This window comes from Monodelphis domestica, chromosome 4 (assembly GCF_027887165.1).
Source record: "Monodelphis domestica isolate mMonDom1 chromosome 4, mMonDom1.pri, whole genome shotgun sequence".
Lineage (NCBI taxonomy): Eukaryota > Metazoa > Chordata > Mammalia > Didelphimorphia > Didelphidae > Monodelphis > Monodelphis domestica.
In genome coordinates, this window is record NC_077230.1 from 426,914,126 (window position 1) to 426,936,795 (window position 22,670).

Genomic DNA, 22,670 nt, shown 5'->3' on the forward strand with positions numbered 1-22,670 from the left:
TGAACAAAGAGACACTGTTAATATGTTTCCTCCCTTGCTATTGTGTAGATCTAAAAGGGCACCATGTATTCATTGGAAAAATATGATTTGGGTATCTTGGCATAACGACACAATGTGTATTGGAAAGAAACTGGATTCTTATAAATTTCATCATAGTTTTATAGGAGGATACAGCTTGCCTTTGTGGGTGATGCCCCCAGAGCTAATTGGTTACGTTCTGCTAATTTCATACAGATTTTGATTGATTATGGAAAGACAGCCCTGGCATTGGATAAAGTAAATATGTATCACTATGTTAATGTTTCTAATAATGGAAAAGTCCAAAAACCAGTAAATACAAGTGTTACATTAGACATTCAGACTTGCCTAACAGGGGGATATGCTTTTATACCTACAGTAAATAATCATCCTGAAGCTGAACATTACTGAAATAACAAGCAAAAGAGTTAGATATTTGAATATTGGAATGTAACCTGTAGCAACTATAGGGTCAGTTACTGTGTAGGATCACAGGTGGATGGGCCTGTCTTAATCATTAAGTGACCACGCATGGCCCTTTTTGCCACTGAACATAAAGATTCATGGTATGGTAGCCCAGGGGATCAAATTCTTTATGTATTACAACAAAAAATAAGACCACAACAAAAACGATGTATTACTTGTATTGCATTAGGCATAGTAGCATTAGTTTCTTCATTGGCTTCTACTATAATAGATTCTGTATCTTTAGCACAATCAGTATCTAACTTACATTCTCTGGAGAATGACGCCAATCATTTGAAAGCATTGGCTACAAATGTAACCTCAGCATTAGAAAGAGAAAAAGAAATTGATACAAGTTTTTACAAAAGTATTATGATGTTACAGAAAAATATGACTGATCTAACAAATGAAGTAGAATGTGTCATTGAAAACACACATGAAATGTGATTATACATATACTGCATTTTGCTTACTATATAAGAGTAAATAATGACACAAAAACATTGGAAAAAAATTAAATTACAATTACAGGAATTATGGGACCATGAAAACATCACCAAATATATTAACAATCTCAGTATATTAATTCAGAATATTGATTCATTCTTTCAGGAGGATCTCTAACCACAGCATATCGCAGATTCTTTGTATAATTGGATTGAAACATAAAAAGGATTATTTTCCTCCTTATTTCATGATATGACTCTTCTTGTAGTTGGTGCACTTGTGATTTTGTTTATCTGCTTATGCTTGCCTTGTTTGCTAAAAGCTTTAATTACTAGTTTTGCTGAATTGCAAAAAAACTATTAATGGGATCCTGTACCAAAAGGAATTTGATGTCTTAAAAATAAATGGGGAATTGCAGTGAACCTTCCAGGAACCCATGAGAAAAAATTCCTCTTCCCAGGTGTTTGACACAAACTATTCCTGCTGAGTACACCAAAACATAGAAATCTCAGTTCAAGGCTGCATAAACAATTCCAAGATCTCCTGAGAACGGGTTAACTCCCCTGTTCACATTCTGGGGAGGATTGGGGAGAATAGATTGTTTCTCTTGAGGAGAACTTTAAATCTTGTGTGCTGCATACAATAAACGTTCATTATCCCTGCTTTGATAATGTTGCAGTCTTTCTTTCTTGAAACATTTTAGCAGTCCCCTATTGCAACTCCTTAGAAGTCCCAGGCAGTTTTCTAATACGCAGTTCCCTCAATTGATCTTCAGAGACTCCAGACCCCTCACCAATCTGGCTGAACATTCCCCAGTTCACTGTTGCCACTTGTTAATTGTGTCATCTAGAACCAAATACAATAATCCAAGTGCCATCTGATTGTACAGAAGGACAGCTATCTCCTTATTCTTCGAAGTGGACATGCTTCTCTTAAGACTGCATTGGTGGTTGGGGTAGTTGTGTAGCTCAGTGGATAGAGAGCCAGGCCTAGAGATCAGAAGTTCTGGGATCAAATCTGACCTCAAATAATTCAAAGATATATGACCTTGGGCCACTCATTTAACCTCCATTGCACAGCATGGATTCTAATGCTAATAGGGAAGGATTAAAGAAAGTATACATTATGTTTTTTCAACTACCCTGTTACCTTCCTACTGATAATAAGTTTGTGGATCTCTCAATCATCCCAACATCTCTTTATGCAATCCAACATGGCATTAATAGTCTGTATCCAATTTCTCTCTTTTTTTTTTTTTTAGTTTTTAGTTTTTAAACATTATTTTATTTGGTCATTTTCATACATTATTCATTGGAATCAGAGATCATTTTCTTTTCCTCACCTCCCCTTCCACCAACCATCCCCAAGTCAACTTGTGATTCCACTGGGTATCACATGTGCCCTTGCTCCGAACCCTATTCCTTGCTGTTGGTATTTGCATTAGGGTGCTCATTTAGCATTTCTCCTCAATCATATCCCCTCAACAACTGGAGTCAAGCAGTTGCCTTTCCTCTTTGTTTTTACTTCCACACTTTGTCTTCTGCCTAAGGATACCGTTTTTTCTCATAGATCCCTGCAGATTGTTCAGGGACATTGCATTACCATTAATGGAGAAATCCATTACATTCAATTGTGCCACAGTGTCTCAGTCTCTGTGTACAATGTTCTCCTGGCTCTGCTCCTATCACTCTGCATCACTTCCTGGAGGTCGTTCCAGTCTCCATGGAATTCCTGCACTTTATTATTCCTTTTAGCACAATAGTATTCCATCACTAACATATACCACAATTTGTTTAGCCGTTCCCCAATTGAAGGGCATCCCCTCATTTTCCATTTTTTTTTGCAAGCACAAAGAGCACAGCTATGAATATTCTTGTACATGTCTTTTTCCTTATTTGGGGTACAAACCCAGAAGTGCTATAGCGGGATCAAAGGGCAGACAATCTTTTAGTGCCCTTTGGACATAGTTCCAAATTACCTTCCAGAATGGTTGGATCAGTTCACAGCCCCACCAGCAATGCATTAATGTCCCAAATTTTGCGACATCCCCTCCAGCATTCATTACTTTCCTTTGCTGTCATGTTGGCCAATCTGCTAGGTGTAAGGTGATACCTCAGAGTTGTTTTGATTTGCATCTCTCAGATTATAAGAGATTTAGAACAATTTTTCACGTGCTTATGAATAGTTTTGATTTCTTTAACTGAAAATTGCCGATTCATGTCCCTTGCCCATTTTTCAATTGGATAATGGCTTGACTTTTTCTACAATTGGTTTAGCTCTTTATAAATTTGAGTAATTAGACCTTTGTCAGAGCTTTATGTTATGAAGATTGTTTCCCAATTTGTTGCTTCTCTTCTAATTTTAGTTACATTGGTTTTGTTTGTACAAAATCTTTTTAATTTGATTTAGTCAAAAGTATTTGTTTTACATTTTGTGACTATTTATAAGTCTTGCTTGGTTTTAAAATCTTTCCCTTCTCAAAGATTTGACATGTATACCATTCTGTGTTCACCTAATTTACTAATAGTTTCCTTCTTTATATTCAAGTCATTCACCCATTCTGAATTTATCTTGGTGTAGGGTGTGATTTGTTGATCCAAACCTAATCTTACCCACACTCTCTTCTAATTTCCCCAGCAGTTTTTATCAAATAGTGGATTTTTGTTCCAAAAACAGGGGTCTTTGGGTTTGTCATAGACTGTCTTGCTGAGGTCATTTACCCCAAGTCTATTCCACTGATACTCCTTTCTGTCTCTTAGCCAGTACCAAATTGTTTTGATGACCACTGCTTTGTAATATACTTTGAGATCGGGGTCGGCAAGGCCACTTTCCTATGTATTTTTTTTTCATTATTTCCCTGGATATCCTTGATCCTTTGTTCTTCCAAATGAACTTTGTTATGGTTTTCTCTAATTCGGTAAAAAAAGTTTTTTGGAAGTTCCATGGGTATGGCACTAAATAGATAGATAAGTTTGGATAGGATGAACATTTTTATTATGTTAGCCCATCCCACCTATGAGCAATCAATGTTTTTCCAATTGTTTAGATCTAGTTTTAATGGTGTGGAGAGTGTTTCGTAGTTGTGTTCATATAGTTCCCGTGTTTGTCTCGGGAGATAGATTCCTAAGTATTTTATATTGTCTAGAGGGATTTTAAATGAAATTTCTCTTTCTAATTCTTGCTGTTGAGATGTGTTGAAAAGATATAGAAATGCTGATGACTTATGTGGGTTTATTTTGTATCCTGAAACTTTGGTAAAGTTGTTGATTATTTCCACGAGCTTTTTAGTTGATTCTCTAGGATACTTTAAATAGACCGTCATATCATTTGCAAAGAGTGACAGCTTGGTATCCTCATTGCCAATTTTAATACCTTCAATTTCTTTTTCTTCTCTAATTGCTACTGCTAGTGTTTCTAGTACAATATTAAATAATAAAGGTGATAATGGTTATCCTTGTTTGTCTCCTGATCTTATTGGGAAGACTTCGAGTTTATCCCCATTACAGATGACGTTTACTGAAGGTTTTAGATATGTACAGTTTATTATTTTTATGAAAGGCCCTTCTATTCCTATACTTTCTGGTGTTTTCAATAGGAATGGGTGCTGAATTTTATCAAAGGCTTTTTTCTGCATCTTTTGAGATAATCATGTGATTTTTGTTGGTTTGCTTCTTAATATGATCAATTATGTAGATGGTTTTCCTAATATTGAACTATCCTTGCATTCCTGGTATGAATTCTACCTGTAGTAGCTAACCCTTGTGATGACTTGCTGGAGTCTTTTTGCTAGTATCCTATTTAAGATTTTTGCATCTATATACATTAGGGAGATTGGCCTATAATTTTCTTTCTCTGTTTTTAACCTGCTTGGCTTTGGGATCAGTACCATGTTTGAGGCGGAAAAAGAACTTGGTAGAACCCCTTCTTGGCTTATTCTGTAAAATACTTTGTATAACATTGGGATTAGTTGTTCTTTGAATGTTTGATAGAATTCATTTGTGAATCCATCTGGACCTGGGGATTTTTTCTTAGGGAGTTCTTTGATGGCTTTTTCAATTTCTTTTTCTGATATGGGGTTGTTTAGGTAATTTATTTCTTCTTCTTTTAGTCTAGGCAATTTATATTTTTCTAAGTATTCATCCATATCACCTAGATTGCCATATTTTTGCCATATAATTGGGCATAGTAGTTTTTCATGATTACCTTAATTTCCTCTTCATTAGAGGTGAGGTCTGCCTTTTCATCTTGGATACTGTCAATTTGTTTTTTTCTTTCCTTTTTTTAATTAGACTGATTAGTACTTTGTCTATTTTATTTGTTTTTTTTCAATGTACCAGCTTCTAGTCTTATTTATTAAATCAATAGTTCTTTGGCTTACAATTTTATTGATTTCTCCTTTGATTTTTAGGATCTCTAACTTAGTCTTCTTCTGAGGATTTTTAATTTGTTCACTTTCTAGTTTTTTAATTTGCATGTCCAATTCATTGACCTCTGTCCCTCTTAATTTGTTATATATAAACTCAAGGATATAAATTTCCCCCTGAGTACTGCTTTGGCTGCATCCCATAGGTTTTGAAAGGATGTCTCACCAATGTCTTTTTCTTCAATGAAGTTATTAATTGTTTCTATGATTTGTTCTTTAACTAGCTGGTTTTGGAGAATCATATTGTATAATTTCCAATTAATTTTTGGTTTACTTCTCCATGTACCCTTAGTAATTTTTATTTTCATTGCATTGTGGTCTGAGAAGTTTGCATTTATTATTTCTACCCTTTTGCATTTGTTTGCAATGTTTTTGTGCCCTAATACATAGTCAATTTTTGTGAATGTACCATGTGCTGCTGAAAATAAGGTGTATTCCTTTTTGTCCCTATTTATTTTTCTCCACATGTTTACTAACTCTAATTTTTCTAAGATTTCATTCGCTTCTATCACCTCTTTCTCATTTATTTTTTGGTTTGATTTATCTAGTACAGATAGAGGAAGGTTCAGGTCTCCCAATAATATACTTTTTCTATCTATTTCATCCTTGAGCTCCTCTAGTTCCTCCTTTAGAAATTTGGATACTATGCCATTTGGTGCATAGATGTTGAGTACAAATATTTCCTTGTTGTCTATACTGCCTTTTATCAGGATGTAATTACCTTCCCTATCTCTTTTAACTAGATTTATTTTTACTTTGGCTTTGTCAGATATCATGATTGTGACTCCTGCCTTCTTTTTATCAGTTGATGCCCAATAGATTTGGACCGTCCTCTAACTTTCACCCTATGAGTATCTATCTTCCTCATGTGTGTTTCTTGCAGACAGCATATGTTAGGGTTTTGGATTCTAATCCACTCTGCTATCCACTTGCATTTTCTGGGTGAATTCATTCCATTCACATTCAGAGTTATGATTACTAGCTGTGTATTTCCCAGCATTTTGATTTCTACTCCTGGTCCTGTCTTTTCTTCTTTCACTATTTCCTTCTACACTAATGTTTATTTATAATCAGTCCCCATAGTTACCACCCTTATTTTACTTCCCTTTCTACCCCCCTTCCCTTTTTATCCCCCCCTTATTTTCCCCTGTAATCTTTTTATAAATTTCCCCCCCACCCTTCTCCCACCCTTGTATTTCTTTCCCTCACCACCAGTCCACTTTTTACCCTTTTATTTCCATATAGGGCGCAAATCTATTCTCTGCCCCAATGAATTGGATTATTCTTCCCTCTTTAGGTCAGTCTCAAAGCACATAAGTGATGAGTAATTCCTATCTCCACCCTCTTTACCCTTCCAGTGTATCGATGTTCTCTCCCCTCCTGCCATGAGCTTCTTTGTGACATATAAATTTACCCTCATTTGTTTCTTTTCCTGTTTCTTTTAGTATTAACCTCTTTTTTTTAGGTCTGGTTGTATACACACACACACACGTATATGTATTTATGCATGCATATATCTATATACCTATTGTGTCTTGTCCTTTCATCCTATACAGTTTGTCACTGTTCCCTCTAAGTGTAATTCTACTAGCTGCCCAGGTGATAGCAACAGTTTTTAAGAGTTACCAATGACCTCTCTTTCTTATAGGGATACATATAATTTTAACTTATTGAGTCTCTTAAACATGTTTTTCTTCTTTTTTTGTTTTTCTTTTCCCCCTCTTTTTTAATTACCTTTTGATGATTATCTTGAGTTCTATGCTTGAACATAAAATTTTCTGTTCAGGTCTGATCTTTTCTTTACAAATGCTTGGAATTCTTCTATTGTGTTGAATGACCATACTTTCCGCTGTAAGAATATAGTCAGTTTTGATGGGTATTTGATTCTTGGTTGTAGACCTAGTTCCAGAGTTCTTTGCTTTCCAGAATATCATATTCCATGCCTTTCAGTCCTTCAGTGTGGATATAGCCAGATCTTGTGTTATCCTCACTGTGTTTCCATTGTACCTGAATGACGTCATCTTTACAGCTTGTAATATCTTTTCTTTAGTCTGATTGATAGTTTTTAAATTTGGCTATAACATTCCTGGGTGTTATCAGTTGGGGATTAAATACAGGAGGTGATCTGTGGATTCTTTCAGTCTCCACTTTCCCCTCTTGTTCTAGGATATTGTGACAGTTTTCCTGAATAATTTCCTGTAGTATTATGTCCAGGCTTTTTCTTTTGTCATGGTCTTCTGGTAGACCAATGATTCTTAAATTATCTCTTCTCAAACAATTTTCTAAATTGTCTGTTTTGTGAATGAGAGGCTTCATATTTTCCTCAATTTTTTCATTCTTTTTGTTTAGTTTTATAGTGTCCTGTTGCCTTGTGAGGTCACTTAAATCCAGTTGTTGTATTCTGATTCTTAAAGACTGAATTTCATCCCTGGCTTTTTGGTCCTCCTTTTCCATCTGATCTGATTTTCTTTGAAGGTCTTCTTTCATCCTCTTTACCTTGTCTTTCTTCTCCTTTGTCCCATCTTTCATCTTCTTTGCCTCATCTTTCATCTCCTTTGCCTCATTTTCCAGCTGGTTGATTTTGGCTTTCAAGACACTATTTTCTCATTTTAGTTCAAGTGCCTCTGTTTCCAGATGACTTATCTTAATTTTTCAGTTATTTTCCCAGTTGTCTTCAGCTTCTTTTGATTTTGTTTTGAATTCTTCCACAGCCTGTATCCAATTCACTGGGATTTCTGATTTATCGTTTGCTGATCTCTCCCCCTCTGTTCCATTTGCTGAGTAGAAGCTGTCTATTGTAGTTTCTTTCTTCTTTATCTGTTGTTTGCTGAAATTCACCCCTTCTTTACTCCCCATATTTGTCTGTGCTCTTACTCCTCTCATTTTTTTTTTGGTTTTGGGGGCTTCTGTCAGTCTCCCCTCTTGGAGCTTTAATAGGAGATCTCAATGTAGCCTCTGGTGGGGTTTGAGCTTCGCTGACCTCTGGAGGCTTTTGATTGCATTAAAGTCCAGCAGTCAATGAGGATGGATATGGAGCTTGGGTTTCCCTGAACTCTGGAGTCTTTTGATGAGATTAAGTTCAGCTTAGTTGAGCTGGGTGTGCTCTGAGTCCAAAACTTCCTGGAAGGCTGGAGCAAATATGGAGGATCTCCACCACTCTGACAAGGCTGCCAGGTCTATGCTCCCTCTCTAGCTCCTTCCCCGACATCTATGTTGGACACTCTGAACTTGGCACAGCTCTGCTTGCAAGTTATGCCTTTCAGACCAGCACCTTTGACCACCCAGAAGTTCCCGCTGCCATTGGAATCTCAGCACTCTGGGTGGGTGGGGGGATGGGTCCTGGGACCTTCCTTCATTCTTCCCCTTAACCCTGAGTGTTCTCAGATTCTGGCTTTATGGGGGGAGGGGGGGTGTACTTTTTGAATTAAGTCCAGCAGGATGGTTCCTTGGCTCAGACTTGTTGTTAAGTTTGATTTTCAATCCCCTGGGAGCATTCAGTTTGTGATCCATTAGGAAGGGTATTCAGAGGTCTGAACTTCTGCTCCTTCGAGGCCTCCATATTACATCCCCAACCATTTTCTTGAGGATAACCTTGTGTGCTACATAAAATAAATGTTAATTATCCCTGCTTTGATAATGTTGCAGTCTTTCTTTCTTACAACTCTTTAGCAGCCCCCTATTGTGACTCAGTAGAAGTCCCAGGCATTTTTCTAATATGTAGTTCCCTCAATTGATCTTCAGAGACTCCAGACTCCTCACCAATCTGGCTGAACATTCCCCAGTTCACTGTTGCCACTTGTAAATATTCATCTAGAACCAAATACAATAATCCAAATGCCATCTGATAGTACAGAAGGGAAGCTTTCTCCTTATTCTTGGAAATGGACATGCTTCTCTTAAGACTGCATTGGTTGGGGTAGTTGTTTAGCTCAGTGGATCAAGAGCCAGGCCTAGAGATCAGAGGTTCTGGGATGAAATCTGACCTCAAATAATTTAAAGATATATAACCCTAGGACACTCATTTAACCTCCATTGCACAGTATGTATTCTAAGGCTAAAAGGGAAGGGTTAAAAAAAGTATGCATTATGCTTTTTCAATTACCCTGTTACTTTTCCCACTTATAATAAGTTTGTGGATCTCTCAATAATCCCCAACATCTCTTTATGCAATCCAAATTGGCATTAATAGTCTGTCTCCAATTTCCCCTTTTTTAAATCAATCATACCCCATTACTTCAACTCTTTTCTATGGCATAGGTACCAGTCACTGTCCCATCGAGGCCGATGCTTTTTTGTGTTTTGGACTTTTTCTACTCAAGGATAGGACCTGATATCAATCCCCAATGACATTCATCTTATCACATTATGTCTACTGTGCCAGCATCCTAAACTACTTCTGCATCCTACCTGTTTCAACAATCCCTATCCTGCCAATTTTCTAATTATTTCTTTTTTTCTTTCCAGTTTCAAAATTTTGCCTTCTGCTTCTCTGTAGAATTAGTAGAACATTAATGGTCATGATTTACAAAACTCTTTACAGATATTATTTCATTTGATCCAAGTCACTCATAGAAACATTGAACAGAATGAGTTCAAGAAAAGAAACTTCAGAAGATTTATTTGAACTGATACAGAATGAAGTGAGTAGAACCAAGAGATAATATATACAATACCAACATTGTTCTGAAGGCAAACAACTTGGAAACCCATGGGACCTCTCATCACTGCACTAACCAACCAGGACTGCAGAAGACCCATGATGAAATAAGTTACTCACTTTCTACAAAAAGCTATAAACTTCCTATGAAATCAGCTGCCTCTCTTCAGAAATGGGATGGACTGAGGGTGTAAGTTGCAACACATATTTTTTGAGCTCTGAAATTAGTTTTCCTTGATTGTCCATGCGGCATCATACATGTATTTTAATCTTGAAACAATTATTAATATGTAAATATTGCAACTTATGTGCTCATGTACCGGATTCATAGGCTTATTAGTCTTGATCATTGCATTTAATAGGTACTGTATTAATTCTGACTACTCTCCAAATCTACAGTCCAAAAATAAGAAGAATTCCCAGGTAAGCTGCCATAGGGTCCTAGTTCACACCTTGTCTGACCAGATTCCATACCAGGTCACATGTTTGAATAAACCCCTCCTATTTGATCTTGTGGTAGTCAGTTGAACCAATGTTAAGTCTTGTGCCTTGTAAAATGATCATTAGCTACCTCCATTCCCCATTCCTTGATCCTCCAATAAAAGATTGAGGACATATATAGTTCACTCTCTCTTTCTGTCTACCACCATCAGAGGAGCACACAGGCTGGATCCCAAGCTCTTGAAGCCTTGTCTCTGAGTCTCTCTTCCTTTGTTCTATTTCCTCTTTCTCTATATCCCCTTCACCCATTTTCTCTCAGTTTCTAACTCTCCTTCTCAGGTGTCCACCTAGGAATATATTAATTTGTGGCTACAGGCAGGCACAACTCATACCTGTCCCAAAGATTTTAGTTTTCATTACTGGTAGAAGGTAGAAGGGGGACGGAAAATAGATTTTAGTTAATTGGAAAGAAATAAATTAAGAAAAAGCTCTTTTCAACCATGGCTGTCAAATACATAGCCTGCAATATTCTCAGGTGCTGTATGAACCAGGGGAAATGGTAATTGGAAAATAGTTAACAAAAGAAAATAACACACAGATAATTATATGATCATTTAAAATGTGTGCTTTCATCATCCCCATGTACAAATTGAGGCCAATAAAAAAGCATTCCACCTCTAAAGTATATCCTGTTGGTGTCTGACTTCCCCAAGGTCACTTCCCCACTTCACAATTCTGTCTCTCCCCCCTGCTCTCCATTCAGAACATTCCTAGAGGCAGGGACAGGAAGTTGGGATACCCCTAAGTTTTGTAACAATAAAACTACATGAAATAAAAGGAAACTAAGGCCAGAGATGATCTCTCTCTGGTCCTGCTGTACATTAATGTGATTATGGGAATGGAGGGTCTGTCATCTGTACATAGGAAAGTCAGACCAGTGAATTAATTGGGCAGCAGGAATTCTACAGTGGATCCAGCTACTGAATGCTAAAGCCAATAGATCAGAACCAGGCCTCACAAGAGACATGCTTCCATGTGGCATTTAATGCCACAAAGAAGAAAATATATGTCCAATGGTGAATCTCTTTGTGTGAAAGGAGACAAAGTTTATATCTTCCTTTCCATCTCCAGAATTTCCCTACCAAGGGGAATCAAGGCCAGCCCCATTGCATGACCATAGCTTATACTCAACCAAGACTAGAAATATTCCGTGCTTCCACAGCACCAAGGGAAAGGGATTGAAGGAAAGAGTATTGGGCAGTCATTGAACCTGCGGTCCTAGAATTTGGGAGATGAAGAAGGTTGTATATCACTAGGACAGAAGAGAATAATACAATATCAATAACAAGGATGATGAAGACAACTCACATGCTTTTTATACCTACCATATAAAAAGGACCTCTACTCATAGAATGCTATTATATACAGAGAAAATGTAATTCATTTTTCCAGATAAAGAAACTGAGGCCTCAAAAGGAGGAGTCATTTACTACACAGATAGTAGACAGAAAAGAAAGGATTCTATCCAAGTTTTATGATTCTGAGCTCAGGGCTCTTTCTACCACAGTGCACTGTGCCATGGGACCAGGGGGGTGGGGAGAGTGTCACTTTTGTCTATTTCTGTCATGCCAGGGAAAGAGAGAGCCCCACACAAAGTTGGGGGCCCAATCCAGATACTCACCATAGATTATAATATTCTTGGTTGCAGTACGCGTCAAACCAGTGAATGAGTTAGATGCAGTACAGGTATAAGTGCCAGCATCACTCAGGGATGCAATAATAGAAAATGTGGCTGAGTTGCTGACTGGTTGTCCATTGTGTAACCAAGTGAATTGTGCTGCTGGGTTAGAATCAGCAACACAGCTCAAGGTAATATTTGCCCCAGGAGGGTACTCATTGACTGAATGTACAATTGTGACGTTATCAGGGCCATCTGGAAGAAAGAAAAGGATTCCATATTGAGATTATGGCAGAAATAAGGGGGCATCTCCTAGTCTATAACCCATCACCAAGAACCACTGTGTCTCCCTGATCCTCCTTTGAGCTGGGAAATTCACAACTCATCTTCTACTTTTCCAGTGTGGATCTGAACTTGGAACATCTTAGCGCTTTCTCCAGTTCAGCACCCTGGATGGCCACCGTCAACCAGAACACATGGCAAGGCCAATTTGGGCTCCCTAAAGATGAAAGGGGTTGGGAACCTCAGAGCCTACCTCTTTAGCTCTCAGAGAAGGGACTGAATTAGCCTGGGCCTCTGGGAACACACCACCAGGCTATAAGAAGGCACCATATAGGAAGAAGCAATATACTCACAGGTAACATTCAGTGTGAATGGATTACTCCTTTTCCTAAACAATGGGTTCTCGATTTCACACACATAGGGCCCTTTGTTTTCCGTTCTTCTGAGAGTGCGGATAGTGAGTGTCCTCTTATCCGGCGACAGCTGTATCCTGCTACCAGCTGGGGCAAGTCCATTTATGAACCACCGGTAAGCGTGAATTTGACCCGTAGCATTGCATGTCATTGAGAAGTTCTTGGTCTCCACTGCAGTATTGTTGGAGGTGATGATGGTAGGTTTGGACAGTGGTGCTGTGCAGGGAATAGACAGAAAATGACTGTATTCGTACTTTTTCTTATCTTATAACCATATAAGTGGTTTGGAAGTGGCCTGTCTAAGACCTTGGCAAGGCTGGGGGCCAGAGACTAAAAACCTGTGATTTCAAAGGCAAAGACACCCCTTTCTATGGTGCAGATCTCATCTACTCCAGTCCTTAAGAAAAGTTCTTCTTCAGTTCTGTGACTGACAAAGACATTCACATGGAGTCCAAGCCCCTGGTGCTCAGTCTTTCTGTTCTGAGGCAAGCTGGTCTGGGGATGATAGACCACTTCATCCAGCACCTGGGCTTGGATTTGAGGCCTTTCTAACTTGGCAGAACCACCAAGAGTTTATGATTCCTTGGCCTGGACTTCCAGAAGCCAGGGTTCCTTACATTGACAGCTTGATAAGGATATTGGGAGCCGGTGGTGTGGATAGACTAAAGTCAGGCCATGGGGAGATTGTGCTCAGAAAGGGAAACATTACTTTAACTCTGTCGAGGAAAGAAAAGGAAAGGCAGAGAGTGGGAATAGATCAGTTCTTATCAGGATACAAAAGGATGAGCCTCTGGCTGGGAGTCAGGTGAGACCTGTTTCAAGTCTGGATATATTGAACCCACAATAGCATCTCTAGAGCATAGGACATGATTTGCCCCCAGGATGTCCATACCCTTTACAGAAGATTCTAGAATTCCCTGCTTTGGGATCTTTACTTTCCTTTGGTGTTTCCTGCCCTACAGGATGAGAATGAGAATGTTGAAGGTGATCTTCAAGCTCACATGAGGTTTTATGCTGGGAATCTAAGCTAATGGGGACTAAATTTCCCTGAGCCTTTATGGTCCAAGGAGAGACCTTTCCTGATCTCTAGTTGGAAGTTAAAACACCTCACTGAGAGAGGTATGTGTTGTAATAATTAAAGGAGTTTGGCATAAACTGTTACAGATAAAAGAGTGGTTGCCTTAAACTGTGACCTCAAAGATATGTTTTCAAATCAAAAATATAGTGGTCACCCGGGAAAAATTCCCACATATTAAATATAACCAAGTCAGCTGGGTTTTATGGAGATTTTAATTAATACAAATAAGGAATTAATGAAAGAGAGAGAATAAGAGGAAACAATGAGAAAAGAGATAGGCCAGCTTAGGCCAGCCTAGGCTTTTAAGCCTTAAGAGAGAGATCAGTCAGTCTTTTATCACTCATGTAAAAAATAGACTCAAATACAGGACTACAATCCCCACGAGCCTTTGCTCCACTTCCCCAGAATGCCTTGTAATCTCACCTGGGCCGAGATCGAGAAGGGATTTAAGCTGATTCAAAAGCTTTTGAGGGGGGCTTGGGGCTTTTGGACTTCCGTTTTGCAGCAGGAGCGTCTCTTGCGTGATGTGAGGTTATTTTGTCTAGGCCTCTGGCCTAGGCACATGTTTCTTACTTGTATATTCTTTAATCTTTAATCCTTTAATAAACCTTTAAAAAATATAATACTTCTTGCAGAGAGAAACTAATTTCTACCTGCCTCAGTCTCCCCATCTCCCCTAAATTTTAATCTTTACACTCACCACAAGATTTGTCCCAAGCAAGACTCTAGTGTTCAGAGAGATACCAGTTCACCTTTGGCCAGCTCAACCTCCATCTAAGTTCAGCCACCAAGCCCTTCAAGGCAGCTCTGGCAAGCTGCCTCTCTCCCATTCATCTTTGGCCATATGAAACCTCTTCAGAGAGAGGTCCTCAGAGAGAGTTTTTCTCTCAGCTTCTGATTTCCTTTTAAAGAGAATTTTCTCCTATGTCACCTCCCCTAAGTTCTCACATCTACCAATCGCAGTAGACATTTTCCAAAGGACAAACCATTCTTATTTCACACCTGAGTAGACTAAAACCTCATACCTCTTTTGTTAAGGCTTGTCCCTTACAAGTTGGCAAGTTGCCTGACCTTCATAGGTACTTAGCACCTTCCTAAAAATGGACTTAGCTTAAGGCTTTTGTTTCACTATAAGTATGAGTTAAGTACTTATTTATTGTTCAGTAAAGAGTTTACAACTTTATCTTCCTCTAAAATATGCTTAAGTATGAGTGGAGTAGAGTTCTCACATTCCTGACTAAGTCCCTTCATTGTTAAAATGGGGAATGGTCTTAACCAAGTGTTATGAAGTAGGGTCTGAGAATTTTTAAGATTCACAGTGTGCCAGAGCAATCCCTGGGGCACATCCAGGATCATCAACAGGCTTCCTTCCTGGGTCATCCATGGCCAGCTGTCTTAAAATTAATTTCCAATTTTACAGGTATAAGTGAGAAATATTTCAGCTTCCTTGACCTTTCTCCTTGTTATTTTGGTAGAGCTTGCACTCCATCCCTGGGTCTCCACTGGGAAGTTTAAGGTGAGGAAGAATGAGCCACCCATTTGTATCCAGTAAAGCCAAGTGAGACTGACCAGGACAGTGACAAATCTGAGGTCAGCTAGCCACCTTTTGTAGTGGGGGGAGAATATGAAGAAACAGTGAGCATGCTCCTGAGCATGAAGGTCATGGTAGGACTTTTTGGAAGGTGTTTTGGCAGCATCAATGGATCCAGTGACTGACATGACATAGTGACTAGTGTTGGACTAAGAGTGAGAAAGACCTGAGTTCAAATTCTGTCTCAAAATGTTACTGGTTGTGCGACTTTCTAGCAAGTCCCTATCTGTGTCTCAGTCTTTGTTAATTTGTTAAATGGGTAAAATAATCTCTCCCTCTTAGTGTTGTTGGATGAAATGAGACCATATATAAAAGCTGTGTATAAATCCCAAGAAGAGCCCAAACAAAGGTTCAGAGGAAGGAAAGTCAGAGTGTGAGACTGGGTACCAAATGTAGACTCAGGCTGTCTGAGCACACAATGCATGGCCAGAAGTATCTGTAATGCCTGCTGCCATTTTGTGAAGGGCTAAGGTTTAATGCCAGAACAAGAACACTCAAGGATAGTCTGTAGGCAATAGAGAGTCATAGAGAAGAGACATGAGCACACACATATTTTATTGAAGGGCCAATTAAGGGCACTAGAGATGCTTAGCCCAAAGAAGAAAAGACTTGAGGAGGAGGGGAGACATGTCTCCAAAGACTGGTCAAGTTATAATGGGTTTGATGCCCCTGCCAGGGGATGCTCAGTGGTTACATTGATCAGGGAGGGACTATTTCCTAATGTGTCAGTATCTTTTCTCCTTACAGCAACATTCTGGTACCCTTTTATCTCTTGTCTATCACAAAACAACTCTTTTTTAAAACCCTTACCTCCTGCATTAGAATCAATACTCTGTATTGTTTCCAAGGCAGAAGGGCCAGGCAATGGGGGTTAAGTAACTAGCTCAAGGTCACACAGCTAAGAAGTGTCTGAGGCAAGATTTGAACCCAAGATTTCCTGATCCACAGCCAGGCTCTCAATTCGCTGAGTTACCCAGCTGCCCCTGCAGATCAGCTCTTCAGAGGAGGTAATGGCTTCTTTTTCAGAAGGGGCAGGGATTATGATTGGAATCCTGGTGACTAATTGAGAACTCTACTATATTTTGTTAGAAAGATAGGCGAGTAGGATTGTGTGGCCTCTGACTCTTATTTCTCCTAGTCTGCCTCCAGAAATGTGGGAGAAAAATGAAGATGATTCCTCAATTTCTTGACCTTCTCTAGGCCCCTGGTCTCCCTCCCTTCCCCAAGCTTGCCTTTCACACAATATTTACTGATATGGATCTCATTGTTCTTTTCAGGGTTATTCATTGTACCTCCTTTTTTCCCAACTTCTTTCTCAAGCAAAAAGTCTTTACTTTTCTGTTTTTAGAAGATGTGGTAGACCTAGATTGATGTAGCCCCAAAATTAAGGAAATAAGATTTAAGAAGACAGAGCCGAAAAGAATGGAGAGGCAGCAAAGGGATCAGGGATAGGGTAGTCTAGAGATAAAGAGAGATGGAGGAGAGTTTTCAGCAAGCTGTATCTCAAGGAAACTGGTCTATGGGTTTTCCTTGACTACACAGGCCAAACAGCAAACAGTTTTAATGGACTTGACTCCCTTCTCATTTCTCTTCCAAAAATGATTTGGGATGCTTTGCAAAACTGATCTGAAGAGGATTCCTGGACTGACTCTGCAACAGTTATGAGACACATAAACAGGCTCACATCCAACCCAATCCTTTCTTGGGTGAGGAAGGGCTCCAACATTTGCCCCTCTATAATCAGATGGAAATCAGGCTGGCTCAATCATCCCTGGCCTCAGATATTCCTCTCTTGCTATTGGTCTCCTTCTGTCCACTAGGTGGAACTACCAGTACAGGAAGGACTCATTAGTACAAAAAGTTTCAGAGTAGCAGTTGACACATAATGTGATCTAGGGCATCTTAAACTCTCTAGGGCTGTCTCTGGATACAACTGACTTCAGTTCCCTGGAAAGATCAGGAAATGTCCAATTAAACAGGAAATCTTGAAAATCAAAAAGAGAGTTTAATAAAATCAAAAGAAAATAAAAAACAGAATTAAATAATACTAGGATCTGGTTTTTAAAATATAAATACAATTAAATAGATGAAGCATTGGTTAATTTGATTAAAGATAGAAGAAAACATTATAACCAATAGCAAAAATGAAAAGGATGAATGAGTTAGCAATGAAGTTGAAATTAAGGAAATTTTGAGCACTTATTTTGAGCAATCATGTGCCAGCAAAATTGAAATGTAAGTAAAATAGATGAATACTTACAAAAAAGATTAATTGCTCAGATTAACAGAATTATAAATAGAATATTTAAACAACTCAATCTTAGAAAAAGACATTGAAGAAACCACAAATGAGTTCTCTATGAAAAAGTCCCCAGGATCAGATTGATATACCAGTGAATTACTACACTGAAGGAAAAATGAATCTCAATGCTATTTAAACAATCTTTAAAATCTAGGCAATGAGGGCTATGGGGTGATCAGTAGATAGCAGGGCCTAGATTCAGGAGGACCAGGGTTCACATCTGGCCTCAGATACTTTGGATGTGTGACCACGGGCCTGTCATTATCCCCCTTTTTCTAGCCTTTACTTCTCAACTTACTTTGAACCAATACTCAGAATTGATTCCAAGATGGAAGGGAAGAATTTTCAAAAATAGGTAAAGAAAGAATCCCACCAAATTCCTTTTGTGATCCAAATATATTTTTGATACCAAAGCCAGTGAAAGCAAAAACAGAAAAAGAATTGGAATACTTAAATAATCCTGTATTAGAAATAGAAATTGAACAAGGCATCACAAATGTCCCTAAGAAAAAATCCACAGGGCCTGATGGTTCTATAAGTGTGTTATATCAAACATACAACGAACAACTAATCCCAATATTATACAAAATATTTGATGTAATAAACAAACAGGGACTTGTACAAAATTCCATTTATGACACAATTATGGTACTGATTCCAAAGCCAGGCACATCAAAAACAGAGAAAGAAAACTATAGACTAATCTCCTTCATGGACATAGATGCAAAGGTCTTAAATAGAATACTAGCAAAAAGACTCCAGCAACTGATCCTGAGGGTTATTCATTATGATCAGTTGGGATTCATACCAGATTAATATTAGGAAAATCATCCACATAATTGATCATATCAACAAGCAAACCAACAAAAATCACATGATTATCACAACAGATGCAGAAAAAGCCTTTGACTAAATACAACACTCATTCCAACTGAAAGCACTAGAAAGTATAGGAATAGAAGGGCCTTTCCTAAAAATAATAAACAGTATATATCTAAAACCATTAGCCAACATCATCTGCAATGGAGATAAACTAGATGTATTCCCAATAAGAGCACAAGTGAAATAAGGATGCCCATTATCACCTCTACTATTTAACATTGTACTAGAAACACTAGCAGTAGCAATTAGAGAAGAAAAAGACATTGAAGGCATTAAAATAGGCAATGAGGAGATCAAGCTATCTCTCTTTGCAGATGATATGATGGTCTACTTAAAGTATCATAGAGAATCAATTAAAAGGCTAGTGGGAATAATCAACCATTTTACCCAAGTTACATGATACAAAATAAACCCACATATGTTATCAGCATTTCTATATATTTCCAATATATCTCAACAGCAAGAATAAGAAAGAGAAATTCCATTTAAAATCACCCTACACAATATAAAATATGTAGGAATCTATCTGCCAAAGCAAACACAAGAACTATATGAACACAACTACAAAACAATTTCCACAAAATTAAAACTAGATCTAAATAATTGGAAGAACATTAACTGCTCATGAGTAGGATGAGTTAACATAATAAAAATGACAATCCTACCCAAACTTATTTAGTGCCATACCCATGGAACTACCAAGAAAGTTGCTTATTGAAGTAGAAAAAACATCACAAAGTTCATTTGGAAGAACCAAAGATCAAGGATATCCAGGGAAATAATGAAAAAAAAATGTGGAGGAAGATGTCCTAGAAGTAGCAGATCTCAAACAATACTATAAATCAGGGGTCATCAAAGCAAAATGGTACTGGCTAAGAGACAGAAAGGAGAATCAGTGGAATAGACTTGGGGTAAGGGACCTCAGCAAGACTGTCTATGATAAACCCAAAGATCCCAGCTTTGAGGACCAAAATCCATTTTTAGACAAAAATGGCTGGGAAAATTGGAAGACAATATGGGAGTGATTGGGTGTGGATCAACATCTCAAACCATAAACCAAGAAAATTCAGAATGGGTGAATGACATGAATGTTAAAAGAAGGAAAATATAAGTAAATTAGGTGAACACAAAATAGTATGTATATGTCAGATCTTTGGGAAAGCAAAGATTTTAAGACAAAGCAAGAGTTAGAAAGAATCACAAATGGAAAGTAAATAATTTTTATTATATTATACTAAAAAGGTTTTGTGCCAACAAAACCAATGTAACCAAAATTAGAATGGAAGCAACAAATTGGGGGAATAAATCTTCATAACAAAATCCTCTGACAAAGATCTAATTACACAAATTTATAAAGAGCTAAATAAGTTGTACAAAAAAACCATGCCATTCTCCAATTGATCAATGGGCAAGGGACATGAATAGGCAATTTTCATATAAAAAATAAAAACTATTAATAAACACAGGAAAAAAAGTGTTCCAAATCTCTTATAATCAGAGAGATGCAAATCAAAACAACTCTGAGGTATCACCTCACACCTAGCAGATTGGCTAACATGCCAGCAAAGGAAAGTAATGAATGTTGCAGGGGATGTGGCAAAATTGGAACATTAATGCCCTGCTGGTGGTGTTGTGAATTGATCCAACTGTTCTGGAGGTCAATTTGGAAATATGCAGAAAGGACACTAAAAAACAGTCAGCCCTTTGATCCAGCCATAACACTGCTGGGTTTATACTCCAAAGAGATAATATGGAAAAAAAAATTTGTACAAGAATATTCATAGCTGCACTCTTTGTGGTGGCAAAAAATTTGAAAATGAGGGGATGCCCTTCAATTGGGGAATGGCTGAAAAAATTGTGGTATATGTTGATGATGGAATACTATTGTGATCAAAGGAATAATACACTGGAGGCATTCAATGGGAACTGGAATGACCTCCAGGAATTGATGCAGAGTGAAAGGAGCAGAAGCAGGAGAACATTTTACACAGAGACTGATACACTGTGGTACAATCAAATGTAATAGACTTCTCCATTAGTTCCAAATGCAGTGATCCTGATCAACTCGGAGGGATCTATGAGGAAGAAAACTATCCATATTCGAAGGAAAAACTGTGGGAGCAGAAACACAGAAGAAAAAGAATTGTTTCATTACATTGATGGAAGGGGATATGATTGGGCATGTAGACTCTAAATGATCACCCTAGTGCAAACATCAACAAAATGGGAATAGGTTCTGATTAAGAACACATATAAAACACAGTGAAATTGCATTTCAGCTACAGGAAGGGGTGGAGGAAGTAGAAAGAGGGAAAGGATATGATTCTTGTAACCAAGAAATAATGTTCTAAATTGACTATATAAAATTTAAAATATAACTCCATGAAATATTTCAGTAGCTATAAGACTTAAATCCTAAATATTTACATTCGCCACACTCAAGTTATGTTTTACTCCAGAACTGGCTACAAATCATGTTTGTAAATATTATGTAGAAAAATATAAAAACATGTTTGAATGGAAATAATTTCCATATGGTGCTATTTCTTTAAGTTAAATAAAGCAACTTTTTTTAAAAGATAAAAAAAAAATAGACAAGAGGAGAGTTAATCCTATCTTTCACAAGAGACTGATGACTTAGCTATCCTGATCAATACATTGATCTAAGATATTTTCAAAGGATTTATGATGAAGAAATATACTCTCTACCTCCAGAGAAAGATCTGATGGTGTCTAAATGTTGTATAAACAATACTTCTTTCAATTTCTTTTTTCTTGGCTTTTGTGTTGTTGTTACAAAGTGGATAATATGTACATATGTTTTACATAATTTCATATGTACAAAGGACATCACATTTTTTGTCTTCACAATGGGTCAGGACCAGGTAGGAAGGTGGGAATGCAAAATTTTAAAAAACTGTTATAAGTAAAAATATAAAGAATTTGGAGTTTGGAAGGAAGTTTGAGATTTCCATTCCATTGAGGTCCTGGGATAAATTGGCAAATAGAATCATCTACCTACAATCTTGCAAAAGGTTTAAGATACAGGGTCCTAATTTTTTGTAGTTGCCTTTATTGAATAGTTGGAGGCATTGCCCAGAAGAACAAAAAAGGCAGAAAGTAATAAAAGCCCTTCTTAATGAGGTAATTCCTAAGATTGGATATCCCAGATCACATAATCAAAATGATAATGGTCCTGGCATCACATCACAGATTTTTCTCATGATTGCTAATGCTTTGTGCTTAACCAACAACCTTCATTACACCTGGCATCCTCAGTACACAATCAACCCTGTTTGCTTCAGTTTTCTCATCAGTAAAATAAGCTGAAGAAGGGAATAACAAAACACTTCATAACTTTTGGTAAGAAACACCAAATAGGGTCATGAAGACACAGACCTGTCCGAAATAACTGAACAACAATTTTTCCTTTTCTGAAAGGGAAATTTTGTGATTCTGAACAATACTGGCTGTATCAGTCATTTTCTTCCTTTGGTTCCTCTAGTTTGGGACATACTCCTGGAAGGGGGGCAGGGACTGAGTCATTTTCCTGTATCTCAAGTCCATAGCCTAGGGACTTTTTGCTGAGAAAGTGGGTGAAAAATATTGTGGGATAGAGGTGAATGGCCAGTTGTGGCCCAGGTCAGTTAGATGAATGAATGAATGAATGAATGAATGCATGCATGCATGCATGCATGCATGTACCAGTGGACTGATAAGAATAGGATTAGTAATGTGGGAGATGGGGAAGGAGGGAGGAGGGCTTGGCATTCATCCAGTACTACATATCAGCCTTATCATTCAAATGAAGATAATGCTTGTGCTTTGGAACTGTATTTTAATTTAAAATCCAAGATTTTGATTTTTGTTCTAGAAAAGATCTTCAATAAGAAGCTTGCTAACTCCTAAATCCAGGGAATGAACTGTTGCAGAAAGATGCAAAAACATACATTATTACATCAAGAAGATCAAGAATGAACTTTGGATATGGTT

The 22,670-nt window shown here is 37.8% G+C and overlaps 1 protein-coding gene across 4 annotated transcripts in view; it reads right to left on the reverse strand.

Moving 5' to 3' along the window:
• Window positions 1-12,654: 12,654 nt before the first annotated feature.
• LOC103096131 (carcinoembryonic antigen-related cell adhesion molecule 5-like) overlaps window positions 12,655-22,670 on the reverse strand; it is a 201,898-nt gene continuing 191,882 nt past the window's right edge. For all 4 annotated transcript variants that reach the window (XM_056825359.1, XM_056825357.1, XM_056825358.1 and 1 more), the window contains one exon: window positions 12,655-13,040. In XM_056825359.1, coding sequence (XP_056681337.1) covers window positions 12,676-13,040 — 365 coding nt within the window. In that variant the 3' untranslated portion in view covers window positions 12,655-12,675. The remainder of the gene's footprint in view (window positions 13,041-22,670) is intronic.